The sequence below is a fragment of the Pristiophorus japonicus genome, chromosome 10 (assembly GCF_044704955.1).
Source record: "Pristiophorus japonicus isolate sPriJap1 chromosome 10, sPriJap1.hap1, whole genome shotgun sequence".
Classification (NCBI taxonomy): domain Eukaryota; kingdom Metazoa; phylum Chordata; class Chondrichthyes; family Pristiophoridae; genus Pristiophorus; species Pristiophorus japonicus.
In genome coordinates this window covers 197,443,057-197,463,685 of record NC_091986.1, presented here as the reverse complement: position 1 = coordinate 197,463,685, position 20,629 = coordinate 197,443,057, and the positions used below count along the sequence as shown (strand labels likewise).

At 44.4% G+C, this 20,629-nt stretch overlaps 1 protein-coding gene across 1 annotated transcript in view; it reads left to right on the top strand.

The window, feature by feature from the left end:
- oca2 (oculocutaneous albinism II) overlaps positions 1-8,532 on the top strand; it is a 692,205-nt gene extending 683,673 nt beyond the window's left edge. Inside the window, exon 23 of the mRNA XM_070891615.1 lies at positions 7,928-8,532. Within this exon, the coding sequence (XP_070747716.1) occupies positions 7,928-8,015 (88 nt within the window). The 3' untranslated portion in view covers positions 8,016-8,532. The remainder of the gene's footprint in view (positions 1-7,927) is intronic.
- Positions 8,533-20,629: the final 12,097 nt, after the last annotated feature.

Genomic DNA, 20,629 nt, shown 5'->3' with positions numbered 1-20,629 from the left:
TTTACCGCTACTGGTAAGAATGGCAAATCGTAGTCATCCCTGAGAAAGAAAGAAAGACTTGCATTCATATCGTGCCTTTCATGACCACGGACTCCTCAAAGTGCTTTTCAGCCAATTAAGTACTTTTGGAGTGTTGTCACTGTTGTAATGTGGCAGGCAATTTGCGCACAGCAAGCTCCCACAAACAGCAATTTGATAATGACCTAATCATCTGTTTTTGTTATGTTGATTGAAGGAAAAATATTGGCCAGGACATTGGGGATAACTGCCCTGCTCTTCTAAGAAATAGTGCCATGGGGTTCTTTTGCGTCCATCTGAGAGAGCAGACGGGACCTAGATTTAACGTCTCATCCGAAAGACAGCTCCTCCAACACTGCAGCACTCCCTCAGCACTGCACTGGAATGTCAGCCGAGACTTTTGTGCTCAAGTCTCTGGAGTGGAGCTTGAACCCACAACTTTCTGACCCAGAGGTGAGAGTGCTACCCACTGAGCCACGGCTGACACTGCAGAAGAACTTCAAAGTTTTCCTGTGACTGAAGCAAGTATCTAAAAGCAGCTCGATGGTTTCATTTTAAAGCTACTGACAATTAAACTTCTTTACCCAGTAAATTGTATGTGGTGTGACATATCTAAATAAATAACCGGAAGTAAGTCATCGATTACAAATTGAAAAGGGTGCATGGGCAAACATTCTAGTGATATTGCACTTTGGTGGCACTGTCCAGAGCAATGTTAAGTTACTCATCAATTTAAGTGGCACTCCATCTAACATTACACGACTGTCAATAAACCTCTTCTATGAAATTGCGGTGATTCCTAACTATGTCCACTTGATGGTGTTGCAGCAAACCTTACCTGGGAGAACAGTGGAGATGTCCCATACTAGTGATCAAAATGTAAGTTCACGGGCTCTCGCTGAGGCACAAATAAAATTCCAAAGGCAAAAATAAGTACTGTGGTAACTCATGCGGGAGACCGGCGGAACCCCAAAAGAAATGGCGGACAGCCATTTGCACCATTGTAAATGCATTGCACCAGTGGGTAGCACACTCGCCTCTGGGTCAGAAGGTTGTGGGTTCAAGTCCCACTCCAGAAACTTGAGCACATAAATCTAAGCTGACACTCCAGTGCAGTGTTGAAGGCTGCAATGTCGGAGGTGCCGTCTTTCGGATGAGACGTTAAATCGAGGCCCCGTCTGCCCTCTCAGGTGGACGTAAAAGATCCCATGGCACTTTGTCGAAGAAGAGCAGGGGAGTTATCCCCGGTGTACTGGCCAATATTTATCTTTCAATCAACATAACAATAAAACAGATTATCTGGTCATTATCACATTGCTATTTGTGGGAGCTTGCTGTGCGCAAATTGGTTGCCACGTTTCCCACATTACAACAGTGACTACACTTCAAAAAGTACTTAATTGGCTGCAAAGCGCTTTGAAAGATCCGATGGTCGTGAAAGGCGCTATATAAATGTAAGTCTTTCTTATTGCTCTATGGGTTTCTCCGGATTTACAATGGAAGGCTGAGAAAGTCCCCATGGAATTTGAGGGCCAATTTCAGTCAATAACCCTTTTGACCAGGGGCCAACCAACCTAAGTTTTCTGAAATGTGTGCTCCAAAGGAAAGATTCTGTGCTCACTGAGTAAAGTACCAAGTATCAATCACTGGTTAGGTATGGGTGAGAATCCAACCATTTGAAAATGTTGCAATGCATAGATGGACATCTTTAAAGGAAAAGGATCCTCTAACTTTCTGCCTCTGGTAGGACTACAGATAGCGAGGCCTTTGTATATCTAAACCCTCTAAATCTATAACACTGCTTGATTTCTCATTGCTCCTCACTCCCTTCGCTATACACCAAGGTTTAGCCCCCATGGATTTTCGGTCATGAAATTTCAGGTGTAAATCCTTTGTCTGAACTCTGTTCTGATGAAGGGGACTGCACCTGAACTATTAACCTGTCTTTTCCCTTGTTTTAGCCACTGATGGACCTATTGTGTCTTTCCTACATTTTGTTTTCTTTTTGGCGAGTGCGTTGCTCAGTGTGTGCTGAGTAACACACGGCAGGAAGATCACAGACGCAATATATGGTCTGGAGGGGCATTATTATTTGCCTCAGCACCCCTGGACTAGAAAGAGGAAGAAGTAATCAATGTCCCCACTCCTCATTGCTATCAAAATCCCGTTGCAAAATACTGAGGTGTGGATAATGTGAAAAGATAGTGCCTGTGAACCACTTGCCCTCGGATTGAATTAACTGCTGAAACTCAGGGGCAGATTTCAGTGTGTGTTATGCCTTGTCGGCACCCGAAAATGGGGATGCACGGCTAATGGTCTGCAAATTGGGTTTGAAATGAGTTCAACCTGATCTCCAGCCAGACCAGAGTTGAGTAATAGAAGCTCCTGTCCAAGATAGCTGGGATCTTTATTTCCTAATTAAAAGCTTAACTTGGAAGGTTCCCCCACTTCATTTCATTTACTACTCTGCCAGATTACCACCGAGGCGGAGAAGACAAACAAACTACCCCCAGGCCGTTTTTGTAATTAGAAAGGTAACACTAGAAACCAACACAGGAGGTTTAGCATTCAAAAGGTCAGCATCTCAACAACAACAACTTGTATTTATATAGCGCCTTTAACATAGTATTATAAGCCAAAGACTTTGACACTGAGCCACACAAGGAGAAATTAGGGTCGGTGACCATAAGCTTGATCAAAGAGGTAAGTTTTAAGGAGCGTCTTAAAGGAGGAAAGTGAGGTAGAGAGGCGGAGAGGTTTAGGCTGGAATTCCAGAGGCTTGGGGCTTCGGCAACAGAAGGCATGGCCACCAATGGTTAAGCAATTATAATCAGGGATGCTCAAGAGGGCAGAATTGGAGAAGCGCAGACATCTCGGGTGGGGGGGTTGTGGGGCTGGAGGAGATTACAGAGATTGGGAGGGGCAAGGCCATGGAGAGATTTGAAAGCAAGGATGAGAATGTTGAAATCAAGGCATTGCTTAACCGGGAGCCAATGTAGGTCAACGAGCACAGGGGTGATGGGTGAGCGGGACTTGGTGCAAGTTAGGACATGGGCAGCCGAGTTTTGGATCACCTCAAGTTTACGTAAGGTAGAATGTGGGAGGCCAGCCAGGAGTGCCTTGGAATAATCAAGTCTAGACTATGCATCTAAATCTCACCATGCCCATGCTCAGTTGGTTGTAATATAAGTATCGTCACTTCTTGTGCATAGTTAGGTTGTTTGGGTGGTTGAGCACCTGGATGTTAAGAGCTGACTTGGTGTTTATATGATCTGGGAATAGAGGAATTCAGAAGCGGTAATGATGGTGTCAGTATTTCCCTTACAAAATAGCATTGAGTCACAATGCAATCCTGTTCCACCCTTGCCACTGGACCAAGACCTAGCTCTGCCAAGCCTGTGTGGTGCCTGGTGTGCAACGGTCACCACACGTAAAAAAAATCCATGCACAGGCATCTTCCACCCTTCGACATGCAGTTCGGGACTGTAGAATTTACTGATTTTTCGCAAAGATTCCTGGTACCTTTTCCCTGCAGAGGAGAAGAACCCATTTCTGGACTTTTAAAATGAGTTTAAAGGGGCAGATGAAGCCTGCAGGGGATAAAAGGGGATGCATTCATGGAGACCCTCCCCCCCCAGTGTTTGGACTCATAGGAAAGGGAATTTAATTTGGAACTATCTACCAGAAAGTTTGAAATCCTAAAGTGCACATGGAAGAAACTACGAACTTCAATCAAATTTGGGATTTTTAAAAGATGAATGTTGGGTCGGCAGGAAAAGGGGTGGGGTCCATCTCTAAAGGGCCAGTTTGGACATTGGAGCTAATCAAATTGTCTGGGAATTGTTTACTCTTGAAAACTTGCCCCTAGAAAACATTAGCATTCAAACAATTGACCATGGAAGAAACCCCACCCAGAGGACCCAAATGTCATATACATATTCCAACATCTTTTCAACAGGCATAGAAATAGCTCAGGCCAGACTAGCACAATGGACGAGAACTCACCAACTTCGAAAAGCCTATTAACGCCAGATTAAAACCACTTAATCAAGTTTCAGTTAGGTGGGCTGCAAAATCGAAACAAAGAGCTGAGCTAGATTTGATGGAAGATAAGGAAGCCTGTTTTTGGTATAATTGAAGGCCTGCTCTGGCAGTTAGGTGTGCTTCTAGAGACACTATTAAGTTAGCAGTCTCGTTGCATAAGTTCTACACCAGCCTCGAAAAGTGGGCACCTGAAACATCGGCGAAAGGAATCTCTAAAACCCAGAAGGACAGCACCACGACAGCAAACAGGCTTTCAAAACGACTATCAGAAAGTTTCGGACCATCGCAACCAATCAAACAGTCAACTGTAACCAATCCGACAAAACCGAAGAATTTTCCACTCTACAAGCTGGTGCTATGCTACCAAGGGGTACAGACTACAGAACGTGGACAACTACGGCGAACCCCGGAGTTGGAACTGTCAAAAGGGGATTGGTGAGCATGGCCCCTGAAACCCCAGAGCTATAACTTAGTTAGTTAGGGGAATTGGGATGAGGGGGAGGCTAGGATAACTTGTGTAAATGTATCTGTATTCTCCTCTTTACCCCATTTAAAGTTTAAGCTGTAATCTTTTCCCCACAGGCTGTAATTTATTCAATGTGTTGTACCCCTCAGTGTGTATTGGTATTAATATTGTGTGTGTGTTATTAAAGGTGTGCCTTTTTACTTATTTTTAAACACAATAAAGCCATACCTGCTTCCTACCTTGAAACTGATTGTCTGTCCAAGTCTGTCACAGTCCCTTCATAATTCTAGTGTCTAGAACCAAGGGTGTGGGAGCAATTCGGAACCACTCATATAAGGTCAGAAGGGAAAGCTGTCCCCCTGAAAACCACCCCTTACAGGACCTGGAATATTCGGTCCTTCATTGAAACACCTGTGAATTCATCCCTTTTTAGTGGAAGCAAGTCATCCTCGATACGAGGGACCGCCTAAGAAAAAGAACTTTCAGCTGTGTGACCTTTCCATTTCCTTCTGTTCATTATCTGATACACTAATACTGCCAGTGCTTTTAATACTGAAAAATACAAAATTGAGCAAGTGCATGATTCAGACGGTGATGGGATGCCTATTGTGATCTTGTGAGTGGGTGATTAATTGACCAAGCTGCTGAGAACATTTCCTGTCTACCTTTATCACCATTTGGCATTGATCTCACTGTCTGGAGTTGCTTTGGACTATATGAGTTTTCTTCACTCTGGAATAAATGCAGACTTTCAGAGCTCTAAAGGGCCTGTCCTTACAACAGTGATGAACTTGGTATCTCTACAATAAAAAGAAAATGACCTGAGAGTGCCCTTCTAGTGCTGTGCATTGATTATCCCCCATTTATCTTTCATTTTTTTAAGCGAAAAACTAGAATTGACTTATTTAAAAGCCAACGGAAGCATGCTCGCTGTGAGCTGAAGCTAAGGCCCTTGTTGCCAAGGTGATGCTGGTTGGGGGGGATCAAGTCCGACAGTGGAATTAGAAATATTTAGAGCAGCCTCAAAGATGGAAGAAAAATACTCTATTTTATACCATTGACAATCAAAGCACAAAGAAAACAGTATGAATAATGTTGGGGATATATTTAGCTCACATTTAACACAAGTGTGGCTACAATTGAATTCATGGAACCTTGTTTAAAGTGCTTAATCCGCTTACTTTGGTGTGAAAATACTTTATCGAGTTATACACCCTGGCATGACATGGTGAGCTGGACTGCATTATTGTACACCACTTGAGCAGGACATTTCAGAAAGGCTCTTTGAACATCTCTCTTGTATTTATATAGCTCCTTTAACATAGCAAAATATCCCAAGGTATTTAAAAGGTGGGGACGGACCATGTAGCCATAAGGATAGATTTAGGGTAGGTGGGCGAAAGCATGATCAAAGAGGTAGATTGTAAGGATGTGTTTGAAGGTGGGGAGAGATCTAGCAAGGCATGTGGATTTAGGTAGAGCATTCTAGTTTGTGGGGGCAGATGGCTGAAGGCTCTGCCAATGCTGGTAGAGCAAAAGGAAGAGGAGGGGTGGGGGGACATGCAATAGTCAGGTGTCTCTTTGCATCCTCCTCACAATTTACATTCCCACCTAGCTTTATACCATCAGCAAACTTGGATGTATTACATTTGGTCCCCTCATCCAAATCATTGATATCGTTTGTGAATAGCTGAGGCCCAAGCACTGACCCTTGTGGTACCCCACAAGTTACAGTCTGCCAACCCGAAAACGACCCATTTATTTCTACTCTCTGTTTTTTGTCCATTAACCAATCCTCAATCCATGCTCGTATATTGCCGCCAATCCCATGAGCCCTAATTTTGTTTAATAACCTCTTGTGTTGCACCTTATCCAATGCCTTCTGAGAATCCAAATTTATTTTACAGGTCTGAGGTCATTGCTCCTCTGAACCTTCAGCCCCGATATTTACTGGGTCGGGCCTTGTGAGCGAGGAGGAGGAGTTTTGGTCGGGAAATTCGGGTTTCCCCGCACGCTGTGGAATTACATGTGAGGCATGCAACCTCATTATAATACTTAAACGGCCAGCCCGCCTCCCTGCCACCCCCCCGCCCCACTGTCTCACCTCCATTAAAACTTGAAGTTGGTGGGTAGGAGCCGGGTTTGAGATTTGTACAGGTTGAACCTCTCTGATCTGACACCCTTGGGACCTAGCCTGTGCCGGATAAGGGATTTTGCCAGACGAGGGGAGGTCATATTAAATTGGCTGTTACAGGTACCAAGCAAGGAATTATCGGGATTGGCTGGCTTGGGGCTGGGAGTGCGGCAAAGAGGTCGTGTGGGGGGGTGGGGGGGAGGGGGCAGTGGTGGATTGCGAGGTCAGGTCAGCGATTGCGGGAGTCGGCAGCGAGGAAGAACTCCAATTTGTTCAATTTGTTTATGTCGGTGTGGCTGGGAATGGTGCCGGACGAGGGGTGGTGCCGGATAAGGGAGTCCCGGATAAGGGAGGTTCAACCTGTAACATGCTAACATCCCACCCGACCTAAAACCACCTGTTTTTTTGGGGTTAAAATGACCCCTTTTATCTTTGCTTGCTCCTCAACTCCAACTGTGACAGTCCACAGATTCTGTTTCCTGTCTGTCTCCTCTCTGTGTTGAATTCAAGACTGCTTCTTAACGTGACTTCTTCTTTCACGGGAGCCCCAAACTCTGGAGCTTGATGTTCCCTTCTTCCTGCAATCTAAAGGCTTTTAAAAACCAAGCTTGCGGTCACCGGGGATACAACTGGCATTGAGGATAGGCCGCCTGTTATAGAAACATCACAATTTTTATTTCCATTCAAAATTTACTCTGGGATGTCTGGAAAATGGGGCTTATTTCATTTCAACAGTGGACCTACATAATCATATCTTAATTCAGCTCTCTTATCTCTGGGTATTTATCCAGATTTAGTGTCCCAAGTTCTCAAAATACTGTTGGCCTTCAGGCATCCGTGTTTATACAAGTCTTGCTCCAGTGTGGAATAAATCCATATTGCGAGGCAGCTTGAGGTATTTCATATTGCACTAAATTCCCACATTTCCTGCCGTCTTTTGGATAAGATGTTAAACCGCCTGCTCTCTCAGGTGGACATAAAAGATCCCATGACACTATTTCAAAGAAGTTAACCCCGGTGTCCTGGCCAATATTTATCCTTTAATCAACATAACAAAAACAGTTTATCTGGTCATGGTCAAGCTCCTGGGAGCTTGTTTGTGCGCAAATTGGCTGCCACGCTTCCTACATTACAACAGTGACTACACTCCAACAGTAATTCATTGGCTGCAAAGCACTTTGAGACATTCGGTGGTCATGAAAGGTGCTATATAAATGCAAGTCTTTCTTTCTTAATTATTTTTTTCCTCCTTAATTTCCTTTCAGATTGGGTTTCCCCATGATGCTTGTGTCCACAACTATCGGGATGTGCTACCTCCTTGTTGTCCATGTTGTGCTGGGATGGAACTCGTGAACTGACCTCAAAAGAACAAAGGGAGCACAGTTCTTGGAGGATGGTGCTTATTTTCAGCAACTTAAGAATCAAGAAACACTGAGCAAGAGAACCTGCTGTTAAACTCACGAATTTAAGTCACTGACGACAGACGGGTATTTCTGTGACAATTTTCCAACCCTGCCCTGTATACAGCTACAGACTGTAGCAAACAAGAGTGCGAAAAGTGCCAAAAAAAACCACAACAAGGGAATAGTCTTCATACCAAAAGCACATATCGCTCAAGTATTTGTATAAAGTATCTACACAAGGGCAAACACAAATGTCACCAAATTGATAAATTGTAATTGATTCAAAATATTCAAATACTTTTATACACTATTTTCCTTGCAGTGAACATCCAACCAGAGTATTGTTGACATTTAGTGCCCACCTATTAGGCAGTAACTGAAGTTTATATCGATATGGCAAATAAGTGCAGATTGTTAAAAAGAATGAATGTATTTTCAAAAATTCAATAAAATCTATTCCTGCAAACATTGAGTCATCCAAACCAAAATTGTCATCTATCTGCTTTCCTACAAGACCCTGTTCCTTTAAGGTGGGCAGCACACTGATTCTATTTAAATGAGGCGTGAACATGGTTTGGGACTGAGCTGAGCTCCATGGGGGGGGGGGGGGGGGCGGTGTGGGGGTGGGGGCAGTGGACTCACACCATCTACCAACTGGCTGATGAACGGGGGTATATGCAACCCTGCTCAATGTAGGCACCTGTGAGTATGCTCACAGGTTAGTAGAGCAGTTGAGTTGTGAGTGGCTTAGCCCATCACGTGATGTTCACGAGACTCAATAAAACCCCAGTCAGTTGGGTTCAGGGGGTTCCACGATGAGGCAGGTGTTATGATCCTGGTGGATGAACTGCTGTGATTAAAAAAGAATGCTATCATGCACAGTTGGGTCTAGGTCATCCATAATGAGGCAGGTGGTTGCGAGCCTGGTGTATAAACTGGTAATCTGCAGTGTGATTGTTAAACCATTGCTATAAACCAACTAGTTCCTAATAGCAATGTGTTGCAATGAATTCTTAAGCAAATAACCCAGGAAGCAAATACATTACAACTGCCAACCCCTCCCCCCAAACAGAGAAAGGGAAAGTGTGGGGGAAGAGAGAGAGAGAGAGAGAGAGAGAGATTGCACAACAAAAAAAGGAGAGAAGAAAAACATACATCAAAAAAAAATGATCAAATCCATGTGAGGCAGAAAGTGAGGAGATTGGATCAAGCAAAGACTTCTTCAAAGGAACAGCGAGTTGGAGATGAGACTAATTTCAATCAGCAGCATGAGTTAAAACGTCCATCCACCTTTCTCAACACATCTAACACTTCCAGCTGATTACTATGACAGCAGGCTTTATAGTTGGCAAGCGTCAGATCTCCGTATTTAAGGAAAGATATACTTGCATTGGAGGCTGTTCAGAGAAGGTTCACTAGGTTGATTCCGGAGATGAGGGGGTTGACTTATGAAGATAGGTTGAGTAGTTTGGGCCTATACTCATTGGAGTTCAGAAGAATGAGAGGTGATCTTATCGAAACATATAAGATTATGAGGGGGCTTGACAAGGTGGATGCAGAGAGGATATTTCCACTCATAGGGGAAACTAAAACTAGGGGTCATAGTCTCAGAATAAGGGGCCGCCCATTTAAAACTGAGATGGGGAGGAATTTCTTCTCTCAGAGGGTTGTAAATCTGTGGAATTCTCTGCCCCAGAGAGCTGCGAAGGCTGGGTCATTGAATATATTTAAGGCGGAGATAGACAGATTTTTGAGCGATAAGGGAATAAGGGGTTATGGGGAGCGGGCAGGGAAGTGGAGCTGAGTCCATGATCAGATCAACCATGATCTTATTGAATGGCGGAGCAGGCTCGAGCGGCCAAATGGCCTACTACTGCTCCTATTTCTTATGTTCTTGGATCCCCGATACTATTTATAAATAAGAGTTTGGATTAAACTATCTGATACCAGGAGCACACAGTGACTGTTACAGGGTGAGAGAGCAGCACAACAGCACTTTCAAAACATGCTGCTGATTTAAAATAAAGTCTCCTGGCAGAAAGCTATAATACAATGCATTCTCTGACTCACTGCGAGCAATGCCATGGATATATACATTTCACCACTATTCAACCCTGGCCTGTTACCCTCGACAGGTCACAATCCTCTTTCCTCACCCTCCCAGCCACACCATGAGCAACTATTGCATTCCATGGAGTATTTAAACCTTCCTCCCTATACTTATATCCCTAGAATTTTGTTTCCAGTCAGGTATTGATCCAGTTTCTTGTGCTCCTTCGGGCAGCTGTTTCACATGTATGTCGCCAGTGTGCGAACAGAAATCTTCTAATTTCTGGTCTCATTTGAGGCATGTCCATTTTAAACGTCTGTCCCACAGTTTTAAGAAAAAAGAAAGAAAGACTTAGATTTATATAGCGCCTTTCACGACCACCGGTCATCTTAAAGCGCTTTATAGCCACTGAAGTACTTTTGGAGTGTAGTCATTGTTGTAATGTGTGAAATGCAGCAGTCAATTTGCGCACAAGCAAGCACCCACAAACAGCAATGTGATAATGACCAGATAAACTCTCTTTGGTTTGTTGATTGAGGGATAAATATTGGCCAGGACACCGGGGATAACTCCCCTGCTCTTTTTCGAAATAGTGCCGTGGGATCTTTTATGTCCACTTGAGAGAGCAGACTGGGTTCAACGTCTCATCCGAAAGATGGCATTTCGACAGTGCAGTGCAGTGCTCCCTCAGTACTGTGCTGGAGTGTCAGTTAGAACATAAGAAATAGTAGCAGGAGTAAGCCATTCGGCCTTTCAAGCTGCTCCGCCATTCAATAAGGTCATGGCTGATCTTTGACCTCAACTCCACCTTCCCGCCCTATCCCTTGATTCCCTTGGAATCCAGCAGTCACAGTCCAAATCATGTATATATCATCTCTTTCACTTTTAAAGATTGATTCATGTCCTGCCTCAATGATCTTTTCTCCATTGAAAACAAATTCAGCTCTGCTAGCTTCTCCTCATAACTTATGCCCTTGGGACCTAGAAACATTTATGTTGATTTTCTCTGAAGCCTTTTCAATGGTTAATGCTCTTTTGGTCATTATTACATTGCTGTTTTTGGGAGCTTGCTGTGTGCAAATTGACTGACACATTTCCTACTTTACAACAGTGATTACACTTTTCTTTAAAAAGTACTTAATTGGCTGTAAAACAGTTTGGCACGTGAGGTCATGAAAGGCTCTAAATAAATGCAAGTCTTTCTTTTTTGCTCTTAAAGGTAGGGTGTCCAAAAGCAGACAAGCTACTACAGTGATCGATACAAAATTAAAGCAGCTGGAATCAACTTAGAAGCAGACGGAAGCCTGATAAATATAATTAATTGAGGATCCTGTGATGCGATTAGGATTGTTATATCTTCAGTACAACTCACAAATACACACAGCTTTAAGATGGCTTCTAACATCAGGAACTCTGCAAAAGGACATAGACAGGCTAAGTGACTGGACAAAATTTGGCAAATGGAGTATAATGTTGGAACGTGTGAGGTCGTGCACTTTGGCAGAAAAAAATCAAAGAGCAAGTAATTATTTAAATGGAGAAAGATTGCAAAGTGCCACAGTACAGCGGGACCTGGGGGTACTTGTGCATGAAACACAAAGTGATCAGGAAGGCCAATGGTATTCTGGCCTTTATTGCAAAGGGGATGGAATAGAAAAGCAGGGAAGTCTTGCTACAGCTATACAAGGTATTGGTGAGGCCACACCTGGAATACTTCATGCAGTTTTGGTTTCCATATTTAAGAAAGGATATACTTGCTTTGGAGGCAGTTCAGAGAAGGTTCACTAGGTTGATTCCGGGGATGAGGGGGTTGACTATGAGGAAAGGTTGAGTAGGTTGGGCCTCTACGCATTGGAGTTCAGAAGAATGAGAGGTGATCTTATCCGAACGTATAAGAATTTGAGGGAGCTTGACATGGTGGATGCAGAGAGGATGTTTCCACTGATGGGGGAGACTAGAACTAGAGGGCATTATCTTAGAATAAGGGGCCGCCCATTTAAAACAGAGGGTTGTAAATTTGTGGAATTCGCTGCCTCAGAGAGCTGTGGAAGCTGGAACATTGAATAAATTTAAGGCAGAAATAGACAGTTTCTTAAACGATAAGGGGATAAGGGGTTATGGGGAGCGGGCGGGGAAGTGGAGCTGAGTCCATGATCAGATCAGCCATGATCTTATTGAATGGCGGAGCAGGCTCGAGGGGCCATATGGCCTACTCCTGTTCCTATTTCTTATGTTCTTATGTTCTTATAACTCTAGTCAGGTGATCTGTTCTATCTTTATTGTTATAAAAAGCACTGGCTGCAGTGCCACAATAGTCCACAGGTGGAGCTATATATATATTACACTTCTCCCTCATTAATGAAGAAGTAATTATAACAAAATAATCATCATACATAACTTTCATGCTTATACATAACAAAAGATATGGACTTACTTTGCCATATTTACAAATCAAGCTTAACCACTTGTATTCTGTTTCAAAGAGGATGCCTTCGCTCTCGAGCAGAACCTTCCAAACATGCTGTTGAACTTAGATTCATTCGAGGCTGATCCTGAGGAAAGTTTTCCTCCAAGGGATGCACTTGATTTCCATTTGAACTCTCTCTAACTGTTTGTCTGCCTGACTTGGACTCAGACTTAAATTCTGACTTTCTCTTGGATTTGTTTCCAGAACATGCTACCAGTGTATCAAAACTATCTGATAAGTCATAAATAATGGAATCACTCCCATCTTCAACGACTTCCATGTCTGTGGGTAAAATATGATCAATGTGAACAAACCTAACCTGTCCATGATCAAACATCTTGACCAAATATGTGCGAAAACCACATATTTTCACCACTCTTCCTGGTAACCACTTTAACCATTTATGGTGATGGTTCTTCACTCTCACCTTCTGATTTAATTTCACACTTCTCTCTTTTACTCTAACTCTATCATGATTCTCTTTCTGTCTTAATTGTTTCTCTTCTATGGACTGTGCCAAGTTTGGTTTTAACAACGTGAATCTGGTTCATGGCTGTCATTTGAGAAACAACTCTGTTGGTGTTCTACCAGTAGTTGTATGAGGAATATTACAATACATAATTAGAAAATTAGCCAATTTGTGGACCAATGACAACTGTCGTTTCTTTGGATTGGACCAAAATTTGTTTGATGAGGGCACGTTTTACAATTTGTACTGTGCGCTCTGCTGCACCATTTGAAGCAGGGTGGTACGGTGGAATCTTGGTATGTTTCACACCATTTTTGCTCGTGAACTGTGCAAATTTTTCTGATCGAAATTGTGGTCTATTATCAGAAACAATTTCTTCTGGGAGGCCAAATCAAGGAATTAATCTTTGTAAAATGTCCAATCTTTTACATGTTGTTATTTTCCACATTGGAAACACCTCGATCCACTTCGAATGGCTATCAATCACAATGAACAATTGTTGTCCTTCTAACTCAGCAAAATCGATAGGTAGCTTTTGCCACACCCTGAGAGGCCATTTCCCTGACTGTAATGGTACTGATGGTGGTTTCTTGCTTACCGATTGACATGTCGTACACTGACTGACGACGCACTCTATATCTTTATCTAGACATGGCCACCATAAGTAACTGCGTGCAAAACTCTTGATCAAGCACACTTCCAGCTGCTGGTCATGGAGGTCTCCTAATAAGTTGAACCTGAATTTATTTGGTATAATCACTCTTGCACCCGACATGATGCAATCTTTATCGACTGATAATTCATTCCTATGAATCAAGAATGGATGATTATCTTTGTCTGTTACCTGGTTTGGCCAGCCATTTGCAATATAATCATGCACTTTTGACATAACTGGGTCACATTTGGTTGCTCTCCCAATCTCTTCAGCTGTGACTGGCAGTTCATCAATGTATGAAAAATAGAGCACTTCTTTATTATCGGGTGTAACTTGTGATGGGGAAGGCAATCTCGATATTGCATCAGCATTACTGTGATCAGCTGATCATCTGTATTTAATATCATATGTATATGCTGACAAAATCAAAGCCCATCTCTGCATTCGGGCTGCAGCTAATGTTGGAACTGGGGACTTTGGATGGAGAATTGCTGTCAGGAGCTTATGGTCCGTAACGATGTTAAACTTACGACCATACAAGTATTTGTGGAACTTCTTTACACCAAAAATGAATGCCAAAGCTTCCCTTTCGATTTGCGCATAATTATGCTCACTGGCACTGAGAGTGCGTGAAGCAAAAGCAATTGGTCTCTCCTCCCCAATACGTAGTACATGAGAGATCACTGCCCCAACTCCATACGGAGGGGCATCACATGCTAGCTTGATCTCCTTAGACACGTCATAGTGAACGAACATGGTGCTCTCTACCAATTTGCATTTACACTCCTTGAAAGCTGTATCACATTCTTCTGACCACTTCCAATGGACCTGTTTTTTCAATAATTCATTCAGTGGATGTAATACTGTAGCCCGATTTGGTAGGAACTTCCCATAATCGTTCAAAAGACCCAAAAATGATCGAAGTTCAGTGACATTCTTGGGAGTGGGTGCATTTATTAGTTCACGGGATGTGGGCATTGCTGGCAAGGCCGGCATTTATTGCCTATCCCCAATTGCCCTGGAGAAGGTGGTGGTGAGTCACCTTCTTGAACCACTGCAGTCCGTGTAGTGAAGATACTCCCACAGTATTATTAGGGAGGGAATTCCAGGATTTTGATCCAGCAACGATGAAGGAACGGCAATATATTTCCAAGTCAGGACGGTATGTGACTTGGAGGGGAACGTAGAGGTGGTGGTGTTCCCACGTGCCTGCTGCCCTTGTCCTTCTCGGTGGTAGAGGTCGCGGGTTTGTAAGGTGCTGCCAAAGAAGCATTGCCAATTTGCTGCAATGCATCAGGTAGATGGTGACACTGCGGCCACAGTACGCCGGTGATGTAGCGAGTGAATGTTTAAGGTGGTGGATGGGGCCATTGGAGGGAGCAGCGTGCGGCGGCCCGGCCCGGAAATCAGCGCGGTCCCAGCCTGCAAGACCATCAGCAGGCCGGGGCCATTGGAGGGACCAGTGTGTGGCAGCAAAGCACTGCAGGGAGCAGCCCGTGCTGCTGCAGGAGGGCGACGGCTGTGAAGCCAGGTCGCTGATTGCAGTACGGGCAGGCACAGCAGGAAGGATGAAGGAGCGGCAAGAGTTTGTAGATGGAAGTGACCCGGGCCTAGGAGAGGCATGAGTTTGGGTCTCAGCAGAGGCGAGAGCCATGGGACTGCATGGGCCAGCCCACACTGCGATATGTGTGCGCGCTAGGTCTGTGCAGCAGAGTTGGTCTCCAGTCATCCTTGCCACTGGACCAAGACCCAGCTCTGTCAAGCCCGTGTGGTGGCTGGTGTGCAACGGCCACCACACGTTAATAAAATCCATGCACAAGCATCTTCCACCATTCAAGATGTAGTTCGGGACCTGGAATATTAGTTCGGGATCTGGAACATTGAAACACCTGTGAACTCATCCCTTTTTTGACGTGGAAGCAAGTCATCCTCGCTTCGAGGGACTGCCTATGATGATGATAATGAGGGATGGGGTACCAATCAAGCGGCTGCTTTGCTCTGGATGGTGTCGAGCTTCTGAAGTATCGCTGGAGCTGCACTCATCCATTCAACTGGAGAGTATTCCATCACACTCCTTGCGCCTTGTAGATGGTTGAAAGGCTTTGGGGAATCAGGAGGTGAGTCGCTCGCCACAAAATATCCAGCCTCTCACCTGCTCTTGTTGCCACAGTATTTATGTGTGTGGCCTTCATCCTCACCATCTCCAACACTGACCTTCCTCCAGTTCGTTACACAGGCCTTGTTTATCCTGCAAGAGGAGTGGGAGCGAGTTAGTGTGTGACCAGTGAAAGAGTTGTGAAGAGGTAGCTTGGCAGAATGTGCATGCTGAGAGGAAGAAGCAGCAAGTGTTTGCAAGAGGGCAAAGTCATAGAACAAAAGAAAGTTTATGGACTGCGAAGTATGAACCAAGTTAACAAAAATGTGAAACTTAATTCAAGTCCAAACAAAACAAAAAAGCAGAATGTGCCAGTTCTGAGGGCAATAGCGTGTGTTGAGTGACCGCTGGAAAGATTGGCTGAATTGTTTCCTCCCAAGCACAGTGCCACTGTGGCTAATTGCAGTGCTGTTACCCTGACTTACATCAGTGAACTAAGATCACATTGGGAATGAATTGTATATCCTTCTTGATCTGAATGACAGTGTTCAGTTCCATTCGCAACTCCTCAGATAATGAAGCAGTCCGTGCTCGCATGCAGCAAGACCTGGATGACATTCAGGCTTGGGCTGATAAGTGGCAAGTAACATTTGTGCCACATAAGTGCCAGACAATAACCATCTCAAACAAGCAAGAGGCTAACCACTTCCCCTTGATAGTCAACAGCATTACCATCATCAAAGCCCTCACCATCAACCTGGGGGTGTCACCATTGACCAGAAACTTAACTGGACCAGCCACATAAATACTGTGGCTACAAGAGCAGGTCAGAGGCTGGGCATTCTGTGGTGAATGACTAACCTTCTGACTCTCCAAAGCCTTTCCACCATCTACAAGGCACAAGTCAGGAGTTTGATGGAATACTCTCCACTTGCCTGAATGAGTACAGTTCCAACAATACTCAAGAAGCTCGACACCATCCAGGGCAAAGTAGCCTGCTTGATTGGCACCCCATTCACCACCTTCAGCATTCACTCCCTCCATCACCGGCATACCATGGCTACAGTGAATACCATCTACAAGATACACTGCAGCAACTCGCCAAGGCTTCTTTGGTAGCACCTCCTAAGCACGCGACCTCTACCACCTAGAAGGACAAGGGCAGCAGGTGCATGGGAGCACCACTACCTCCACGTTCCACTTCAAGTTACATATCATCCTGACTTGGAAATATGTCACCGTTCCTTCATTGTCGCTGGGTCAAAATCCTGGAACTCCCTCCCTAACAGCACTGTGGGAGTACTTTCATCACATGGACTGCAGCGGTTCAAGGCTGGATTCACTCTGGAGCATGCGCGATGCTGAGGATGTCGTGGATAGCACATTCAGTGAGTTGGTCACACTGCAGGTAAAGATTACAAAGACAGATAGGGGATGGCTGACCATCAGGCAGAGCAGGAGCAGGAAGATAGCGCAGGAGTCCTCTGTGGTCCTCTCCCTCCAAAACAGATATACCTCTTTGGATATTGTTGGGAGAGATGGCTCACCAGGGGAAGGCAGCAGCAACCAACTTCATGGCACTGTGGGTGGCTCTGCTGCACAGGAGGGTAGGGAAAAAAGTGGAAGAACTATAGTGATGGGGATTCTATTGTAAGGGAGATAGATCGGCGTTTCTGCGGTCGCAATCAAGACTCCAGGATGGTATGTTGCCTCCCTGGAGCAAGGGTCAAGGATGTCTCGGAGCGGCTGCAGGGCTGAAGGGGGAGGGTGAACAGCCAGTTGTCATGGTGCATATAGGTACCAACGATGTTGATAAAAAGCAGGATGAGGTCCTACAAGCTGAATTTAGGGAGCTAGGAGTTAAATTAAAAAGTAGGACCTCAAAGGTAGCAATTGCTACCAGTGCCACGTGCTAGTCAGAGTAGGAATCGCAGGATAGCTCAGATGAATACGTGGCTTGAGGAGTGGTGCAAGAGGGAGGGATTCAAATTCCTGGGACATTGGAACCAGTTCTGGGGGAGGTGGGACCAGTACAAACCGGACGGTCTGCACCTGGGCAGGACCAGAACCAATGTCCTGGGGGGTGTGTTTGCTAGTGCTGTTGAGGAGGGGTTAAACTAATATGGCAGGGGGATGGGAACCTATGCAGGGAGACAGAGGGAAATAAAATGGGGGCAGAAGCAAAAGATAGAAAGAATAATAGTAAAAGTGGAGAGCAGAGAAACCCAAGGCAAAAATCAAAAAGGGCTACATTACAGCAAAATTCTAAAGGGGCCTAAAGGCTCTGTGCTTCAAAGCGAGGGGTATTCGTAATAAGGTGGATGAATTAACTGCGCAGGCAGCTATTAACGATTATGATATAATTGGGATCACGGAGACATGGCTCCAGGGTGACCAAGGCTGAGATCTCAACATCCAGGGGTATTCAACATTCAGGAAGGATAGACAGAAAGGAAAAGGAGGTGGGGTAATGTTGCTGGTTAAAGAGGAAATTAACGCAATAGTAAGAAAGGACATTAGCTTGGATGATGTTGAATCTCTACGGGTAGAGCTGCGGAATACCAAAGGGCAGAAAACACTAGTGGGAGTTGTGTACAGACCACCAAACAGTAGTAGTGAGGTTGTGGATGGCATCAAACAAGAAATTAGGGATGCGTGCAATAAAGGTACAGCAGTTATCGTGGGCGATTTTAATCTACATATAGATTGGGTTAACCAAGTTGGTAGCAATGTGGTGGAGGAGGATTTCCTGGAGTGTATTAGGGATGGCTTTCTAGACCAATATGTTGAGGAACCAACTAGAGAGCTGGCCGTCCTAGACTGGGTATTGTGTAATGAGAGAGGACTAATTAGCAATCTTGTTGTGCGAGGTCCCCTGGGGAAGAGTGACTATAATATGGTAGAATTCTTTATTAAAATGGAGAATGACTGTGTTAATTCAGAGACTAGGGTCCTGAACTTAAGGAAAGGTAACTTCGATGGTATGAGATGTGAATTGGCTAGAATAGAGAGGCAAATGATACTTAAAGGGTTGACAGTGGATAGGCAATGGTAGACATTTAAAGATCACATGGATGAACTTCAACAATTGTACATCCCTGTCTGGAGTAAAAATAAAATGGGGAAGGTGACTCAACCGTGGCTAACAAGGGAAATTAGGGATAGTGTTAAATCCAAAGAAGAGGCATATAAATTGACGAGAAAAAGCAGCAAACCTGAGGACTGAGAGAAATTTAGAATTCAGCAGCGGAAGACAAAGGGTCTAATTATGAGGGGGAAAATAAAGTATGAGAGGAAGCTTGCAGGGAACATAAAAACTGACTGCAAAAGCTTCTATAGATATGTGAAGAGAAAAAGATTAGTGAAGACTAAAGTAGGTCCTTTGCAGACAGAATCAGGTGAATTTATAATGGGGAACAAAGAAATGGCAGACCAATTGAACAAATATTTTGGATCACTAAGGAAGACACAAATAACCTACCAGAAATACTAGGGGTTCGAGGATCTAGCGAAAAGAAGGAACTGAAGGAAATCCTTATTAATCAGGAAATTGTGTTCGGGAAATTGATGGGATTGAAGGCCAATAAATCCCCAGGGCCTGATAGGCTGCATCCCAGAGTACTTAAGGAAGTGGCCTTAGAAATAGTGGATGCATTGGTAATCATTTTCCAACATTCTATTGACTCTGGATCAGTTCCTATGGACTGGAGGGTAGCCAATGTAACCCCACTTTTTAAAAAAGGAGAGAGAAAACAGGGAATTATAGACCGGTCAGCCTGACATCGGTAGTGGGTAAAATGATGGAATCAATTGTTAAGGATGTCACAGCAGCGCATTTGGAAAGAGGTGACATGATAGGTCCAAGTCAGCATGGATTTGTGAAAGGGAAATCATGCTTGACAAATCTTTGGGAATTTTTTGAGGATGTTTCCAGTAGAGTGGACAAGAGGGAACCAGTTGATGTGGTGTATTTGGACTTTCAGAAGGCCTTCGACAAAGTCCCACACAAGAGATTAATGTGCAAAGTTAAAGCACATGGGATTGGGGGTAGTGTGCTGATGTTGATTGAGAACTGGTTGGCAGACAGGAAGCAAAGAGTAGGAGTAAATGGGTACTTTTCAGAATGGCAGGCAGTGACTAGTGGGGTACTGCAAGGTTCTGTGCTGGGGCCCCAGCTGTTTACATTGTACATTAATGATTTAGACGAGGGGATTAAATGTAGTATCTCCAAATTTGCGGATGACACTAAGTTGGGTGGCAGTGTGAGCTGTGAGGAGGATGCTATGAGGCTGCAGAGTGACTTGGATAGGTTAGGTGAGTGGGCAAATGCATGGCAGATGAAATATAATGTGGATAAATGTGAAGTTATCCACTTTGGTGGTAAAAACAGAGAGACAGACTATTATCTGAATGGTGACAGATTAGGAAAAGGGGAGGTGCAACGAGACCTGGGTGTCATGGTACATCAATCATTGAAGGTTGGCATGCAGGTACAGCAGGCGGTTAAGAAAGCAAATGGCATGTTGGCCTTCATAGCGAGGGGATTTGAGTACAGGGGCAGGGAGGTGTTACTACAGTTGTACAGGGCCTTGGTGAGGCCACACCTGGAGTATTGTGCACAGTTTTGGTCTCCTAACTTGAGGAAGGACATTCTTGTTATTGAGGGAGTGTACTGAAGTCGCATGTTCATCCAAGAACTCATTGAATGGCGGTGCAGGCTCGAAGGGTCGAATGGCCTACTTCTGCACCTATTTTCTATGTTTCTATGTTTCTATGGAATAGACGGGTCCTCTTCAGAATGGCAGGCAGTGACCAGTGGGGTGCCGCA